Source organism: Phalacrocorax aristotelis, chromosome 7, assembly GCF_949628215.1.
Source record: "Phalacrocorax aristotelis chromosome 7, bGulAri2.1, whole genome shotgun sequence".
Lineage (NCBI taxonomy): Eukaryota > Metazoa > Chordata > Aves > Suliformes > Phalacrocoracidae > Phalacrocorax > Phalacrocorax aristotelis.
Window position 1 is genome coordinate 53,851,104 of NC_134282.1, and position 18,039 is coordinate 53,869,142.

The 18,039-nt window shown below is 40.7% G+C and overlaps 1 protein-coding gene across 2 annotated transcripts in view; it reads left to right on the forward strand.

The window, feature by feature from the left end:
• The window catches only part of PIAS1 (protein inhibitor of activated STAT 1), a 64,996-nt gene that overhangs the window by 28,548 nt on the left and 18,409 nt on the right, over positions 1–18,039 (forward strand). For both annotated transcript variants that reach the window (XM_075100782.1, XM_075100783.1), the window contains exons 3-6: positions 14,737–14,821; positions 15,440–15,487; positions 16,964–17,054; positions 17,719–17,853. In XM_075100782.1, the coding sequence (XP_074956883.1) occupies positions 14,737–14,821; positions 15,440–15,487; positions 16,964–17,054; positions 17,719–17,853 (359 nt within the window). The remainder of the gene's footprint in view (positions 1–14,736; positions 14,822–15,439; positions 15,488–16,963; positions 17,055–17,718; positions 17,854–18,039) is intronic.

The window sequence follows — 18,039 nt, forward strand, 5'->3', positions numbered from 1 at the left end:
TTGCTATTTTTGGTAACTTTTGGAACAGATTGTTCTACATGGAGAGCCATCTTACGTAACACTCATTAGTTGCTTTAGCTGAGCCACTAAATGTGGTTCAAAGATCCCTTAAATATAAGGGGTGAGTTTGACAAAAAACGTACTAAACCTTAGAAAAAGGAGAAAACCTCTCTGCTTTCAGTAGTTCTTATAAATCATAGAGTTTAATTATTAAAAAAAAACCAAAACACAACAAACAACCCAAACAAATACACTCCCAAATCCATCAAGCCCACAAAATCTTCTCATCTGTGCTGGAAAAGAATGCCAGGCTCGATATTTGCTGTGATCCATTACAGCCCGAACGCCTGAGTTTAGGAAGACTTGTGGTTCTTTTGCCATTGTGGCTACTTTTCTTTAAACTGCCTTTTGTATTAAGGTATAAATCACGTGTATAGCTGCTGAGAATAATCTGATGCTTACAGAGCATTATATAACAATGTGTGGGTTTTTTTTTGTTTTCTTTTGTTTTTTCTGGCTGTGACTCCACACAAAACACAGCGTGGTTGACTTTTAATACTCTTAAATACTGCCTAAAAACAATAGTCCTGTTAATTTCTGGAGGGTCTGCTTGCACGTTGGAACCTTCTGCTGTCTTGAAAACCCTGGAAAAGATTCACTGTGAGAGTAGCTGGTAGGAGGAGGAGATTTGTGAGAGTAGATATGGGGATATGGTGGGTGAGTGAAAAAAATGTCCTTTGCAAAAGAGATTTCTTGTAAACAAAAATGAGCAGGTACTTTACATTAACAGTCTGAACAGCTACAGGGTTGTGGGAAGGCTGATACGTCAGTGGAGGTGGTGGTCTGCAGATTTCTGAAGTGTGTTCCACAGTTGTTTGCATATTTTTTGTTTTAACTGTTATAACTGAGACATTGAGGGAAAAACAGATAGCTTTTGATAATGTCATCTTCTGTTTCAGGTATTCTTTTAAGAGGTATACTGTCTCTATTTAGCTTTAATCTAAAACCTAATCGATTAATAAGCATTCCAGGCAATGCTGGTGATACAGGATAATTAGGTACTCAGTATGTGTCTTATCACTTTTACATTATAAGCACTTAAAAATAATGCTATAATTTCAGTAAGACATTCCAATGCAGGGATTATGGTATGCATTTATTCCTCGGTGTGGTAAGAACACTTTGCTGTCAGCTCTGTGTCTGACAGGCCCCAAATGAAGAGATCATAATTCACGCTCTGTCATGTCTTATTGCTTGAGGAGTTTACATACAATAGGATTTTTTTTCCCCCTTTGTGGACTTTTGAATGTCAGAGTAAGGAAATGGAGGTGGGTGAAATTCTAACCAGATACCTTTTTAAGCGATCTCTGTCCTTTCAATTAACTTAAGGATATGTTTGGGGTTTTTGTTTTGCATGTGAGTCCTGCCTGCAGATGTATTTCTGTTTGTCTGAAGCAATACTATTAAAAAGCTTTTATTTTTGTGCTTTGGAGAGGAGAGAGAGCTTCAGTGTCCATGCATATGAGAAATGATTGGTTGTTTCCTTTCATAGTGGAAAGTAATGTTGCTACAGATTGTAAAATTGCTAACTATAAATGTCATGAAGGTATTTTAGAGTAATAAATACATATACGTTAATGAAAGAACCCTATTGGATTAATAACCAGCGATATGCAGCTTTATACACTTTCAAAACAACTTGGAGCGCTTGTGCATACAGCTTAGGAGTTTTAAATGCAAATATGGAGCAGACTTGTATTCATCTTCTCCATTTATACAGTTACTGATACTCTAACTCAAAAGTCGTAAATGATTTCTTGAATATTTGCCCCAAACGGTTTGGGCATCCCTTTCACTGCTGCAAACAATGTGGGTTTTCTCAAACGTCGAATTTCTAGGTTCCCTGGCATTGCTTTCAAATGGCAGATATGTGTTACAAACACTCAGAACTTCTTCTTGGCATTCGGCCAGCGTTTCAGCATCTCCTGCTTGCTTGTTCCCATCAGATTCCTCATGGGGTAGGGATAAGAAACTTTTGAATTTACTCTGTTTCCCTCCACCACGAGAACAAACTGATGACCTGGTGTGGGCTTTTGAATAATTATCTCCCTGCTTAAAATGGAACCTGCTGGAATAAAAAAAAAATGTGTTGGTGAGAGAGGGAGAGCGAGTGCGCTGACTTGAGCGTCTTTAGGTTCTTCTGAAATACAGTTATTATGTAAAAGTTGGGCAAAACACATCTTTGGATGTAGTTCCCTGGTCTTTCCCAAGTCAAGGTGGAATTGCTTGGAAGGTTTGCTATAATGGTCTTCTTTCCCATCAAGATGTGATTATTAATTTGAAAAACAATAATTTGACAAAGCCTCGGGGAAGGGAGTTGCACAACAGGGCACTTGAACATGCGTTCTGTACCCAAATATTTTACGTAGGTGGGTAGTACACAAGCTAATGTGAATAACAGATAAGGAAATTAAATTTGCTAACTATTATTTTTAATGCCAAGAACAAAAGGAGGAAATGGATGTTACCTTCTTATACTTGCTTCCTCAAAATGCAGCTCTGAACTGTGATTAAAATCCACATGCTGACTGTTCGCTGGGCTGCATTTGTGGCAAGGGGGAAATGCAGTGCTTTATCCATCTGTACCCTCCTCAGCAGCAGCTATTGAGGATCTTTACTTGAGCATGGCTGGCTGAACCATCTGTGACAAGCTAAGGTTAAAGGGCTGTTGGCTAACTTTGGGGTTTTGAGGTTTTTAGATTTTTTCTTTACCTTTCCCTGGCTTACAGCAGCCCATACAGCCTTTAGCAGTGAGTAGGATGCTTGCAGAAGAGCAGACTTGCCTAGCTAGTTGAACTCGTAAACTCGGCCTATGCTACCTCAACCTGCTCTTGTTTGAAGAACTGAAAACAGCAGCTAGGCCCTGCTGATGGTGGGACTCTTCTTCTGCTGTTACTCTGCTCAGATAGCAGAGTCTCTTGCTTTCTTCTGAGAGCTTCAAGTACATGACTCCTGCGTAGCTCTTTCGGAGCCGTGTGGCTAATACTGACAATTATGGTTACGCGGGCTGTGCTGTTGGGGGATGACAGCATTTTCTTTACTCTCAAGACTGTCAGTGGGCTTATTTATCTGAGGCGAAGAGAGATCTGTCCGTGCTCAGTGGAGCTGTCGAATTTGATCCATATTTTATTAGTCATCCTCATTGCAGAATAGAGAAAGCATCTATATTGGATGGTTTTGTGTACAAGCCAACGAGGAAGGCTTTATGTTCTCAAAATATATGTTGGTGGATGAATCTGTACAGTGGGCTCCTGCAGTGCTAGTGGGAAGTCTGTGCACTCTGCCCCGTGGTTAACCATGATTTGATGTGATTATATGACCGGGTGTTCTTTGGAGGAAAAGCTATCCAGTTTGGCCTTGATGGAATGTATGAAAGTTGCCTTATTATTGTGACTTCTCTGTTGTTTTTTTTGAATAGGAACTCCTTTAAATAGGAGAATTTTGGTTGTTAGTTTCTCAAGTGAAGCTGCAGCTTTCACTTATTTTTTTTCCTGATTTTCAGCCCCCTGTGCATAGATGCTGCTAATTGGTTGTTTTTTAAGCAGAAGGCCAACTTTCTAGAAGTAACTTCTAACACACAGATAAGATCTCTTTTGTGTGGTGAAACGTGTTTACTATGAGATGAGCAACGAGTACCAAAATTCTGCCAGATTATTATGGAAGGGACAGTAGATAGTTAAAAAATATCTTAAAAGTACTTCTGGTTACAGCATATGCCATTTCTTATTGCTTTATCTGTGTAGTTGTTCCAAAAAACGTTTTCTCAGAATCCCAGACTGGTGGGGGTTGGAAGGGCCCTCTGGAGCTCACCCCGTCCCACCCCTGCTGGAGCAGGCACCCCCAGAGCAGGGGCACAGGGCCGCGTCCAGGTGGGGGGTGAATGTCTCCAGGGAAGGGACCCCACAGCCTCTCTGGGCAGCCTGTGCCCCTGCTCTGGCACCCGCACAGCAAAGGGGTTTGTCCTCATGTTCAGGTGGAACTTCCCATGTTCCAGCTTGTGCCCGTGGCCCCTTGGCCTGGCGTTGGGCACCACTGAAAAGAGCCCAGCCCATCCTCCTGACACCCACCCTTCAGATATTTATAGGCATTGATGAGATCCACCTCAGCCTTCCCTTCTCCAGGCTGAACCAACCCAGGTCTCTCAGCCTTTCCTCACAAGGGAGATGCTCCAGCCCCTGGTCACCTTCGTAGCTCTCCGCTGGCCTCTCTCCAGCAGTTCCCTGTCCTTCTTGAACTGGGGGGCCCAGACCTGGACGCAGCACCCCAGATGTGGCCTCACTGGGGCAGAGCAGAGGGGGAGGAGAACCTCCCTTGCCCTGCTGGCCACACGCCTTTCCATGCCCCCTAGGGCACTGCTGGCCCCCTTGGCCCCAAGGGCCCGGTGCTGGCTCAGGGTCACCCCGCTGCCCCCCAGCACCCCCAGGGCCTTCTCAGCAGAGCCGCTCTCCAGCAGGTCCCCCCCAGCCTGTGCTGGTGCGGGGGGCTGTTCCTCCCCAGGGGCAGGACCCTGCACTGGCTCTGGCTGAATCCCATGAGGTTCCCCTGGGCCCAGCCCTCCAGCCTGCCCAGCTCTCGCTGGATGGCAGCACAGCTTCTGGTGTATCAACTTTTTAACTAGGCTATGGGTCTTTACTTACCTGTAAGGGGAAATCAACCTTTTCTTTCAATTTAAAGGATTAAAGAGGCTGTGCTATTCTCTTAAAAGCTGTCCGAATGGTGTACGGATGATCACCCTACAATTTATTTGCTGTGCTTCAGGTTTAAGCGATGTGGAACACAAGTTGCAGCTCAGATCTGAGTTGTGGAAATCAGGATATTTACCTGCAGGTGTCATCCTCCTGGAACGAGGAGACAAACATTGGGCTTTTTGGGGAGGTAGAGTATCACCTACAGAAGGCATTGCATGCTGCCTGCCAGACTGCAGATACTGGCTCCATTGGGTGAAAGGGACCTTCCGATAGCTCTACTTGAAGCTTGTCTTGATTTGCTTAGGTCTTAGTTTAATTTCTTAATCTCGGGACTCTAATAACAGCGTTTCTCCAATAAGCAGAATTTCACCCCTGGTGCCTGTCCTCAAGAATAATGTGCTTACTAACCAGCTTTCATGCTTGTGACTTGCGTTTACCTTGAAATTTTCTTTTTGACTGTGACTGATCATGGTTACTTGGACGTGCTGTGTTCTTGAAGACACATCTTGCAACTGATCTGACTAAATTCTTTAGCGTGACTGTAGTTCAAGGCACAGCTATTAAACAATTAATTCAGTGCACTTAAAAATCTAGGGTGGAAACTCTAAAAGTTTTGTTTGGCAAGTATTTCTCCCTTTCATATATCAGCAAGCTGATCTGTTGCTCTGTGCAGTCAGTATCATGGTTTATATGAAAGTCACGCTTTTACTGTCTTCTGTGTTTGTTTTTTTTTTTTAAATGTACTTTGTGGGAGGAAGTTCAACAAAACACTATATTCTCAATTCAGGCTTGAGCTTTCTGACTTCCGCTCTACAGCTCTTAATTGTGCAAGAATAAGCTGAAATATTAGCTCTCTCATGTTCGTGTGCTGTAGCTGAAGTAGAGTTACAGTGCACTTCAGTTTCTTTTTTTTGGCTTCAACTTGTATTTGCATGTGGTATGCCTCAAGTTCATGTATAGAGAATCTTTCCATAGTCTAGAGTCTGTTTCTTTTAAGTATGAGAGAGTTTTAACCAACTGGGTAGCTTTTGTACTCCAAGAAAAGGAGTATAATTTATTACTGCGCTCCGTAGCTGATTGCTCAATCTCTTCATACGTAGAACTGAGATCACACAAATTCCAGGACCTTACAGGATATGGATGTTTTCAGACACTGCTGCTCTGATGTGGATGGATCTAGGAAGCCACTTTGCTTCCCAAGATCAAATTAGGATATCTCTTTGATAACTGATAATTTGATAAGGAATTGGGCTTGATGATACCTGTGGGTTGCTTCCAACTCACTATGTTCTGTGATTCTAATTAAAGCTTTTAGTAGAATGAATTACGGCAGACCATGCGGTTGACTCAAAGCCTGTGAGTAATCCATTAATAATCAGTGAACCAATCTAAGCTTGGAGTAGTATCCCTTTTAAGTGTTTGGAGAGCTTGAGGCCCAGCAGCGGTGGTCGCATAGCACAGGAGAGGAAGCTGTGCTATTGCAATATGGTGGTTTTTTTTTTTTAAGGTTTTTCTCTTGCAACCAAGATGCTGAGAACACTTAGTCGTTGTTGGAAATGCTGCTGGGTCTTGAAAATCTTGGAGTCTTTCAGAGATACTTTTACCTCCCTTTATGATGGCTTTTGGAAAAAGGTGATATGGGTTGTGCTAGTCCTGGTAGAGAGCTTACTAGGGACTCTATGATCTAATCATGAGCTTTGAACTTATTTTTTTGCCTTTCCTGTTAACCTTATAAAATGTGCAACTTTCTTGCTGAGGGTAAAAGTGCGCTAGAAGCAGGATAGCCAGTGTAGGGACATGACAGTGCTAGGTTTTTGGTACTTCTCATTTGAAGTGTTTAACTGCTGTCAGTACTCTTAGGAGGAGAGGCTAAAATTTTCAAGCCTGAATGGCAGCAGTTAAGTTCTGGGATGTATATGTAGGTGTCTAAAGAAATCAAGTGATTTAACTTGAGTACGGAGGATCCAGTGATGTTCCTTCCCTCTGGCAAAGGGATGGAACAGATGTGCAATGTCGATCTGTGAGCCCAGGAGGTGCCGCGGCAAGAGGAGAGCTGGACTAGGTGGGTATTTACTCCAGAGAGGTAGGCGGGGAGGGCAGAGTGTTCTGGCATTGAAGGTCAGCATGAAGTTGTCCCTTAATACTTCCTGTAGGTCTTCAGAAATCCCCATTGCTTAGAAATGCTCTAATACATGACTGATTAAAAAATAATCAAATATAAATATCTGTCCAATTGCACAGTTTCCAGTTGTTCTATTCCATTTATACAATGTATCATAGAGTTATAAGATACGTAATATTTATGAATTAATTGTAGCCCTTGGAGTATTTCCAGCCTATTTTCATATATATATATTTAGGCACTATTTCAAATAAGCTCCTTCGTGTTTCTACTCCCTGCCTTTCCCACCCCCAGTGTAGCTCTGCCTATTCCTTCTGAGTATTAACTGTTAAAAGACAGAATCTAAAAATGGTCTTAAGTGATAAATGCAGCAGATTGACCAGAACCTGAGTTCAGTTTTTCATCTGTTTTAAGCTGAAGAACGTGGCATTGTCACTTCACGGTAATGCAGCGTATTTGTGAGTGTAGTGCAGTTGTAACCTATGGAAGTGGGTTAAGAGCTAGTCACCACTGTCAAGGAAAGAGTGATTTGTATGTTTACTAAAATGCTTCCCTTCAAGTAGTTTTGAAGTGTTTTGAAATGTTAAGGTTGTGCAACATCCATTGTGATAAGTGAAATGAAGTGAAACGGCCAAGGTGTCACAGTGAGTGACAGAACAGAAACGGGAATCTGGGATTTCTCCTGGTGCTGGATGTGAGCTCGGTATGGCTGAGCTGCCAAAGCCCGTGGCTTCTGTGGGGCATGCTGCGCTTCTGCATTGCCCTCAGCCCTGCTCGTAGATGTCAGGCATGCAGCTGGCCAAGGCGTTGGGTCTGGCTTTGGCCTGGTCTGACGGGGCTGTAGCAATTAGCAAGAGGCTTTTTCCTGCCTTCCAGGGGAGAGGGTGGCTCTCCGGGGAGGAGTCTAGCTGGGGCAGACCTGATATTGCCCACTATGAATGCATTTAATGGGTAGCAGGAAATAAAGGGTATGGTGGGTTGTCGTTTAAAAGGTACAGCTGCTTGATTCCAGAAGATGGCAGGAGCTTGGTGCTAAGAGGTTGTGGTTAATAGAAAGGAAGTGTTTATGTATAAAGACTTGCGTTACCCAAGAACTTCATAAATTGTGGTGGTTTTAAAAGGGCTAATGATACATCCTGAAATGTTGTAGATCCCCCCATTAAGGTGTATCCTCTTGTTTCTCTCCCACGTAGCTGCTTGGTTTCTGCTTACGTACAGATATTGCAGTGCACTGTCCACGGACATTTGATCTCTCCTCCAAAAGCCGTTGTATAAATGAACCCTGTTCAGGATTGATACAAGAGGTTTTGGACAAACTACGTTACAAGGAGCTATGTGTATGTGGTATTGTGTTACGAATTTCCTGGCTGCTGCTGCGATTGAACATAATTCAAAGCCTGTCTAAATTTTACCTTTTTAAAAGGTAAACGTTTTCTGTGCCTTAATCTAAATGCAGTAATTTGGGTCTAGCTTGGAGGCAGTGTATTAAATTTTCAGCAGTGATATTTGAAAGAGGTTTGAACATAAATTGATACAATGCCTTCTTTTGTTTGAGAAGAAAGCAAAATGCCTGTGCTGCAACAAAATGAGGTACCTGGCCTACCTGGGGAAGATAAGCAAGAATTATTTATGTGTTGGGTTGACAACTTCTACAATGTTTAGGTTTTTTCTGGCTAATATTTTGACAAATATAACTGATCAAAATTATGTACTGTGTTAGGTTAGTGAATAACCAATTAAACATCTCTTGTTTATCTTATAGCATTTAGCAAAAATTTGCTATAGTCCTGATACTCTTCCTTAACTGTTTTTGCCTTCAGGAATAAACATGCTCTTGTTGGAAGTCATTGGTAATAGGCCAATTCAACAATAGCTTTTCTTGTGGCTTGAACCTAGGTAATTACTGCCGTGTAAAGTGTGAGTTTAATTTTAGTCCAAGTATCTTTCTGTATTGGAAGGTAACGTATTGCCTGCACAATTTAATAAGCTGCGCTCGGTGATGATAGATGGAAAAGATGAACCTTAGTATGTTGGCAGCATGATGGTCAGCTGCAGGTGCGTTAGGAAGCATCGCCACCTCAACAATGCGATAACATAAGATTGATTAAAGACTTTAAGGTATCTGTTCTTGAATGGAAATTTAGAGACTGGCTTTTTCTCAAGACAGCAAGAGGTATTTTACTGCAGAAAGATTGTGTGGCTATTTTTAGCCGTGGGTACTGGTGAGGTGGAACAGAATATTTTTAGAGCTGTAGAAAATGCAGCCACTCAAGCTGAGTTCTTTTTTTCACTCTAGTGCTATAGGGTTTTTCCAAAATAAAAATAAAAGTGGTAGGAAATGTTTTTTATGAATCATTATTATTACTTAAGTAATATATTCATTGTCTCTATACACACACGTGTGTGTGTGTATACACACATATACATTCATATAGAATTTTAAGTGTTTTGGTCCTGTGAATGATACTCTTATGTATTAAAATAGCTTTTGCTCAAATTTTGAAAACTTATTACTCATGTGAAATGTGTAACAAGGTATCCAAGCAAGGCATGATTGGGTCGCTTTCAATGTATACCAATCCCATATGCTGTTTGGATCATTACTTGAATGAGGTAAGCATGAAATAATTCAGGAAACTGTGGTGATAGTGAATCGGTAAAAAGAATAGCTTTGCAGAAGAAACTCTGCTCTGTAATGTTTTTGCAATGTTTTAGGCATATTAGTGTGTTGTACTAATGTTGGGGACCTGCAGAGGCAAGGGACCTGAGCTTGTGCTGGTTCTTAATAAATACCTGTGTGTGATTACAAGAAAATGTGGATTTGGTTCAATGCCTTTCCTGGATTTAAGCTGGATGAATGAGGAAGTAGTAAACACTCTGCCCGCCCCCCTTCAGCACCCCCTCAAAAATGGTAAGATTCCAGTAAGATGAGAAGTGGATTTTTATATGGCTTGTCTGAAACTGTTCTTGTTGACACCCATTTAATTACATAAGTCTGCTTGAAAAGCTTTTTATTATACTTTCAAAACCTGCCCTTTCAAATCTCTCAATTATTCAGGAAATTTTTTAGCAGCAAGGTAAAGTGATGCTTGTGATTATTATTTTTTTAAATTACTGTACCTTTGTTCTTTATAAGTAAATTAAAAAAAAAAAAAAGTCCATTAGACATTTGTGCATAGTACCTCCTTTCTGAGATTGCAAAGGAGACATGGCCTATAAACCTCTCCTGACTAATCCTCCAAGCTCTGTACCATTCCGAGTGCTAAAGAAAAGGTTATAATGTTTAATAATTCAGTTATTTAAAAAAAAAACAAACCAAACCCGAAAACCAACCCTCCCCCCGCAAAAAAAACCCGAAACAAAACCAACCCCCAAAATCCCCCACCAAACCAAAACCCAGCCCCTCCAGAAAAAGCATTCCTGGCAGCTTTCTTAAGAATGTTCATTATTAACTCTGTTGTCCTGGCTAGATTCCAGCTTTATTAGATTATAAATTCTATTTTCATCCACTCGGTTTTCAATTGGAGATCTATTTTTGCCTTTCTTTTGTTAAATAATAATAGTTGTTTGCAAGGCATGGCTGCATGTTTCTAACCATCAACATGATTTTCTTGTATAAAACTGTATATTTGCATATTTCTGGTTTAGGTCATACTCCAGAACTTTAAAAGTAAATGATGTGCTTGACTTGCCAGGATCTGTTCGGTGTTCCTAAACACAGCAGATGCACCAGATGGATTAATAGAAACCCGTTAGCTTTTCTACACACTTAAATTCCAGATTTCCGAAGTCTGAAGACCTTAGAACCAGGGGAGTTTGCATAGTCATAGGTGAGCCTGGGAGCCCAGTATTTAATAGTAAAGCTGCAAAGTGAACCGTTTAATGTGTTTTGTTGAAGTTTTCATGCATCGTTTGTAGGGTAAGTGGATCTAGAAACAATAGATACGGATATAAAAAGATTGTGTGAAAAAAATGGGAGAAGATTAGGGAAAACCACAAAGAAAAAAAGTATTTTGTCTCCCTTCTAGAGGATGCTTTTGCTTTTGTTTGCCGTGTATCCCCCTTCCTCCCAGGCAAGCCCCAGGCCTGCAACCAAGGTCTTCCTCCCTAACTTGCCCCTTCTGTGTCCCCCATCCCCTCCAAGACAAACCCCCTCGCAGCTTTGGTTTGCAATGGCACGTCAGGCAGCAAAGCAAACGGGCAGTTGGTTTTCTGGTATGGTAGGCAGAGTCTTTATGAAGCTGTTGACTTTTCCTTGCCGTAGTTAGCTGACCTCTGCTTGAATTAACTTGCCGTGATTTTGCAACTGGAGGGTATATCTTGCCCTACCTTCCCTTCTGCAGCCTGGCTGGCAAACGCTGTTCCTGCGCGGGGGGCCGGGTTCCCTGCAGCATGGGCAGGTGGAGGTTGTCCCGGTGCGTTGGTGTTAGAGTGGCAACTGCGGGATCTTAACTGAAAGCTGGAAAATGGAAGTAATGCTTTTAACCATGACAGCCCTTGTAAACCTTAACCATGTTTTCCTCTGTGATAGCCTAGTATTTTCACTGTTCCTGACCTCTTTTACAAGCTGTTTTGTGTTTGGATTAAACTGACTGTGTTTGTTCATTGCATAGTTTGTTCTTGCCGTTTCTTAATATTGTGCCATACGTAAAGAGTCAAATTCTGTCTTTATAATTTGTTGAAATGTGCCTGTTCGTAGAGGTAAGACTTTCTTATGGTAGCATGCACTGAGTTGGGCAATGGGTGTTTAAATTTGCTCTTTTTCCAGTTGGTAGTTACACGTCCAAGGGGCAGAGCTGTATCCTAATACTAGTTCAAGAGCCTGACTGCAGCTGTCTTCTAGTTTAGAGTAACGTAGCTTCTTGTCTGTCTTCCTCTGTCTCTACTGCTCAATCTGTCAAGGGTTTTGGAATCCTGTGATTGGCTTTTGGATCGTCTTTGCCTAATTAACAAGTTGTTTAGTTGTTCGTTCCTTCTTTGCAATTTGGCCGTGCTCCCGTGGTAATCACAATGATTGCTTGTACACAAAAGCAATGTATTGAAAACACGGCTTGTGTATATTAATGCTGTTTTACAGCTAAGAAAAGATAAAGCGGCATGTGATGAAGTACATCTCCGATCACTGGGGGGGACCATTGATCTATCAGCTCACAGACTTTTGCTCACAGTTATTAAGATGAGTGCATGTGAACTTAATAGCCAGCATAAGAAGAAATGTTGGAGGCCTTTTTGTTCTCAGTCGAAAGTGACAGTGTTAAAACCAACCGACCAGCCAGCCTCCCCTCAACCCCAAAGCCTTCCTCCTTGCCTTTTTTGTTTTAGGTGGACTCTAGTTAAAGAGTAAGTTCATTAACTGTAACGTGCACAGCGCAGTTACTCGTAATGCCAGATTTCTGTGGTGTTTTAACAGTACAAGTTCGAAGCGGCTGTTGTGAAAACTTTAGATTTAAGCAGAGGCTATTTACTGGCTTGTAAATGTGCCCGAACTATAGCTTATGAAGAAAACGGGAATTACGAAAGCTCTTGTGTCACCACTGAAGAACATACTTCTTTATTTTTTGCCATTTTAGTTTATAATGCTTTAATTGGCCAATGAGCATGATGAAACTAAATATAGAAGTTAGAAACGCACTTTTCAAGATCATGTATCACTGTTTAGCAAAAACACATCTTGCATTAATACCAACCAGCAACAAACAGAGGAAAAGGATTGAATTTTTTGGAGTTGTGCTGTTTTGCTAACAATTATTTTGCTCCTCCCTTCTTTCTACAGCTTGCAAAAAGCCATATTACCTGCTTGATTCTTATCTTTATATTTGAGGATGCTGCAAAACAAAAAAAAAAAAGGCAAAAAAGATGAGCAGCTGAAAGGGAAGAAGATTTCTGGGGAGATCTGAGTTTAGACTTTTGAAAATTGCTCTTTAACTTCTTTGGATAATTAAGTTTTAAATGAAGGTAGCCTTAGTTAAATGTTCATCAGCCTTGTTTTTCAAGTAGAGGTGTTGAAATTCACAACAAATGTTTGCAAAGACCTTCCAGAACTACTCTGATAAAGCCAGAACTGACAGTTTCTAGGGTAAATCAAATAATACACGGGAGGAAAATAAAACTGACAGTTGAAGACCACCTTTAACCATGTGGAAATAAGAAATAATAACCTGAATGCATTCAGTTCTCTGGTCTGCAGTGCATTGGCGTTGCTAATTCATCTTTTGTTGATTACAGTATATAATTCTGATCTTTCAATTTATAACTAAAAATAAGTATAAAATTATATTGAAGACCAAATATTATAAGATTTTCATTGTTAATTGTATACATTGTGTTTGTATTTCCTGCAAATTCTTACACTGTGATAACATGAGTGGCTGCCATTTTAAGCCCTGCGTGTTTCTCATTTGAAGACATGTAATTGAAAAATGTATTAAAATAGAAATAGGTGTTGGAGGCATGAGTGTCTAACTAAACATTAACTTGAGGCTGCGTGCCGCACCCTAGCCCAGATGGTGCTTTTGGACATTACGGTAGAATTTATTATTGGGAAAAAAAAAAAAGAGGAAATATATGCATATAAAAATAGAAAAAGGTCTTTGTATAACTTAATGCTTTTAAAAAGATTTACTGTTGCTAGTATTTTCACAGAAGTTGCTCTTTGGTATATATTACCTATTCTTGCCCATCTGTCTTTAGAGCAACTGATAATGAACTGCATGTGGTTGTTGCATATAATGTAATAAAATGTACAGATCTTGTGGCATTGTCATACAAGAAAGATATGAATGTAATTTTGTGAGATTGCTCCTGCTAATATTTATACTGAGTCAATGTCTATTCTATTGTTGGTTCCAACCTACCACATGCTGTTTTAACAAAATATCTCAAGTATCACCCTGAAGTATTCGCTCATCTGTCACTCAGGGATGAGTCAGGAAGTGTATTATAGTAAAACAAAAAACGATAAATTTATCGAGTGTTTAATACACAATATAGTTATTCATAACCTTATAAAATTATTACGAGTAATGAAATTGAATGGCAAGCTTCTTACAACTTTCACTTCAATACATGTGTTGGTGAGCATGTTGAACAGTTCTCTGGGGAGATGCTTTTCTCTCTCTCTTACTTTAAATTTTATTTTATTTATTTTTTTAAAGCCATTTCCATTGCCTTTGTGTGTGGTTCTGTACCGCAGTGGTGCGTGTAGCCCCGTTGAAGGGATGTGTATTAGATATAAGCGCTCTTTTGGAGATGTTTAACACTACTTTGATTTTTTCAGCAGGTGCATTAGTTCTTAAGTAGTGTTTGTTTTGTTCCGGAGCACTGTGGCACAGAGTTGGACGACTTGAAAACCAGATTTCATACTTGCGTATCTCATGAGTTGTTTGCATATTATATATTTGGTGCGTTGAACTCCATAAAATACCTGACTGAAACACGAGAAGTTCCATGTGTTGTACTTCTCGGTCACTCTGTATACGTTTACAGGCTCGTCCATGATCATGGGTGTTAAAGGAAATAAAGTGATTGATGAGAATTCTTAAGGCTTTTTTTATTTAATATCAAAGAACATTTAGTGTTAAGTTACCATGACTGATAGAAAGTCTTAAGCTGATTTATCTCAGCTTTGCGGTTATCTGTATCATATTTTTTAATGTATACTTTATATGCATATAAAGTTTGTTTATTGTATTTTCATTTACAGCAGGGTTTAAATGGCAACTTTCTTGTTGGCTCTAAAATTGCAGAAACAGATGTGTGTCATGCTATTGGGCTTGCTTTAAAAATGTGTGTATATATATGTAGACACTTTAATGAAAGGAGATCGTTCTGCTGTTTTTAAAGTGATGATCTCTTGTTTTCTTCTAGCATCAGATAATAGTCAGCGATTTCGAGAAACCTGCTTTGCATTTGCACTGACGCCACAACAAGTGCAGCAAATCAGCAGTTCAATGTGAGTGAGTTTGATCAGTAATACAGTATTTAAATAAAAATAAATTTTAAAAAAAGAACTAGCTTACAACAGCTTTCATTTTGAAATGTGATCTTAAAGCACACAGGTGTGTGTAGCACCGCAGAGAATACTTTTCTTGGAATTCTTTTCTCCTTTGTATTTAAGCTGATGGAGAGGAAAAGGGTGAGGAGGAGACAAATACCACCACTGTCCAGTGAGTACTGGGCAGGTCTCTCCTGTACAAATACACAACTCTCCTTCCTGAAGCCCTTTCTCGCCATCAGTCAGATCCTTTGTCAAGTTCTATGTTTATTCGCTGTAAAGAGGTACTTCATAGTGACCCATCAGAATTTTCTTTATAGTATACAAAAAAAAGAGGAAGTGGTAGAGGTCAGATGAGAATGTAGTTGATTTATTTACCTTGAAAAATAAAAAGCGTACGTTTTAGTGTGTCTTGAGAGTGGTGGTTTGTCTGACCAGGAGGAGGGAAGTGTGGTAGCCACTATAGATACCGGAAGGTGTGGTTTACATACATTGAACTTACAGCAATCTCTGAGAAAATATGGATGCACCTGTGGTGTAAAAAATATGTTTTAACCTGTGTTCTGTTGTTTTTAGGGATATTTCTGGGACCAAATGTGACTTCACAGTACAGGTCCAGCTAAGGTATGTATTTGTATCTCCTGTTCTTGGTCCTGTTTTTTTTTAAAATATATCAGAGATGCTCCCCAGCAGGTTGGGCTTTCATTTATGGAGAAGGGTCTCATACAGTTGTGTCCTTGAGAAAAGCTTGCTGTTGGATGCTTTGAAAAGGGCAGACTTAACTACTTGTCCTTGTTATATGCAGCTTTCCTGAAGTTGCTGGTGGCCTGATATCTGGCATGTCAGAACACTGCATGTACTTAGCTATAGCCGGCTGATTTTCTTCATTTTGTTATTTTAGATTGTGCATATGCTCCTTTAGCTCCACATCGGTCAGATTCCAGGTGCCTGGGCCTTCAAAATCTGCATGCAGGGAGGATTATTTTTCCTACTAGAGATGTCAAACACAGTATTTGCTGGGCATGGCAACCCAAGGTCTGCTTCTCTTTAGGCAATGGGAGGCAAGACTTTGGGAATGACCAGATGGGGTCTTAACCTGTTGGTTGTTTTAGAGGTTTTGGCAAGTGTATCATTAGTTGATTAAATCCTATGTCTCCCTGTAATTCTGCAGAGGGCTGTGAGCAGAGTTGAGTTCAGAGCTTGCTGTTGTCAGAAACTACTGTCTTGCCTTTCAAACCCCTGGTCGTGGGGGCATAGTGAACTGTCAACTCGCCAGCCGGAAAGCGATTGCTTTTGGGTCTTGCTTGCTGGGATACCATCAGCAGGTCAGGGTGGCTTGGTGTTGGGTCAGATGGATGGAGGGATGAGGCGAGCACGGGGGAAAACAGGGACAGAAGGTAGCTCCCCCTTTTTGAGAGCAGCAGCCTGGGAGGTGCAGCTGTGTTGAATAGCTATACCCTGATGTGATGGTACATTTGTGTGGATGGGGCAGGTCCCCTGGAGGAAAACCAGTGGAGTTGAGGGGCTCTTTTTGGCCCTTTGAACGCCTATTGTCTGTGATCTTGGCCTACACACGTTTTGTAGGACAAGGAAGGGTGTGTCTTATTGTGGTTTCAGCAGCAAACAAGCCTGTCTGAACTTAAGTAAATAAATAAAACTGTCTGAACTTAAGTAAGAGGCTTGACATAGGCATGGGGATAGCATTTGGTGCTGTGGCTAAAGCTGGTTTATTTAACAGTTGAAGAGGTTGTATATTTTGTGAAACCCTAGTCTTGTATCAAGAGGTCACGCTGGAGAAATGGTAGGAAAGAAATTCGGGTGATCTATCTTTTGTAACAGGAACCTGCATAACCGAATGAGTCAGAGTCGGTCTGAGCAATTCAAGAAATCTGAGGAGGAACCTACAGCCATCTTGATCCAAACCTGTAATTTTGGGGGGCTTCCCTGCTTAATGATCTGTACAGCTAATTTGAGGGCTGTTTTTAGCAAGATTTGCCATGCTTTCATAACTCAGTGGAGAGGAAAAAAATATCCTTCTAGGAAGAGGTGATCTTTAAATCACTTGAGAAGTGAAAGATGATGGAAATTCTTTGCTTTTAGGTTTTGTTTATCAGAAACCAGTTGTCCACAAGAAGATCACTTCCCACCCAATCTGTGTGTGAAAGTAAATGGGAAACCATGCAGCCTTCCAGTAAGTAAGGTGTTATTTTGATATACATAATTAGATAGCATTATTAGGGAACTGTCTGTAAGAAATTAGCCTGAGAATTCATCCTAACCTTTGTTTTCGCATTTTGGAGCATTTGAATGAAGATGGATGAATGGAAAATACAGTTAAGTAAACTGTTTCTCAGGAGACCAGCCAGCAGATCCAGAAGATTAATTTTCAAAAAAAGTAACAGTAAATTTTTGTTTGACAAACATCCAGTGAGTCTGGCTGAAGTTGGACTCTTTTAGAGGTCGTCTGTGCAGGGAATAGACCGTCACTGACCAGCAGGACTGAAGAGAAAAACGTCAGCTTACAGTGCTGGGGCAGTGGGCAAGGTTAGCCAGGCAAGTTGGAATAGCAGTACTGAGAGGGGGGAGATGGCAAAGGTGCCTTTTAATATTCTGGTGGGCAGGATTTGGATTTGGAAGGTGCAAGGCTCTGTGTAAGCAGAAAGAGCTTGTAAAACACCTGATACTTTATTGTCTGATTTTTATATATATATATTTATTTTTATATATCTGTCTTTAAATAGAAGAGGGAGGCTGGTTCAGCTTTTATTGGGGCAGGGTTGTGGTGAGAGGGGAAGAAGGCAAAAGCAGTATTTCTTTTCATCTTTGCTGAGGGGAAAAAATACTTTGATTTCTAGGGCTATCTTCCACCAACCAAAAATGGTGTCGAACCAAAGCGACCTAGCCGACCAATCAACATTACCTCACTCGTCAGATTATCTACGACGGTACCAAACACAATCGTTGTTTCATGGACTGCAGAAATTGGAAGAGTAAGTAACTTTGGTACATCATGCTGTCTAAGGCTTATTAGTTTCTGCTTTGGCATCTGTTTGAAAGATGTGAAAGATAAGCAAGTTTAATTGTGCAGAAAATCCTTTATGGTTTAGCAGTAGACTGTTCCTTCTTTTGATTGTACTGCTTTATGTTAGGCAGATATGACATGTTCCCTTAGATCA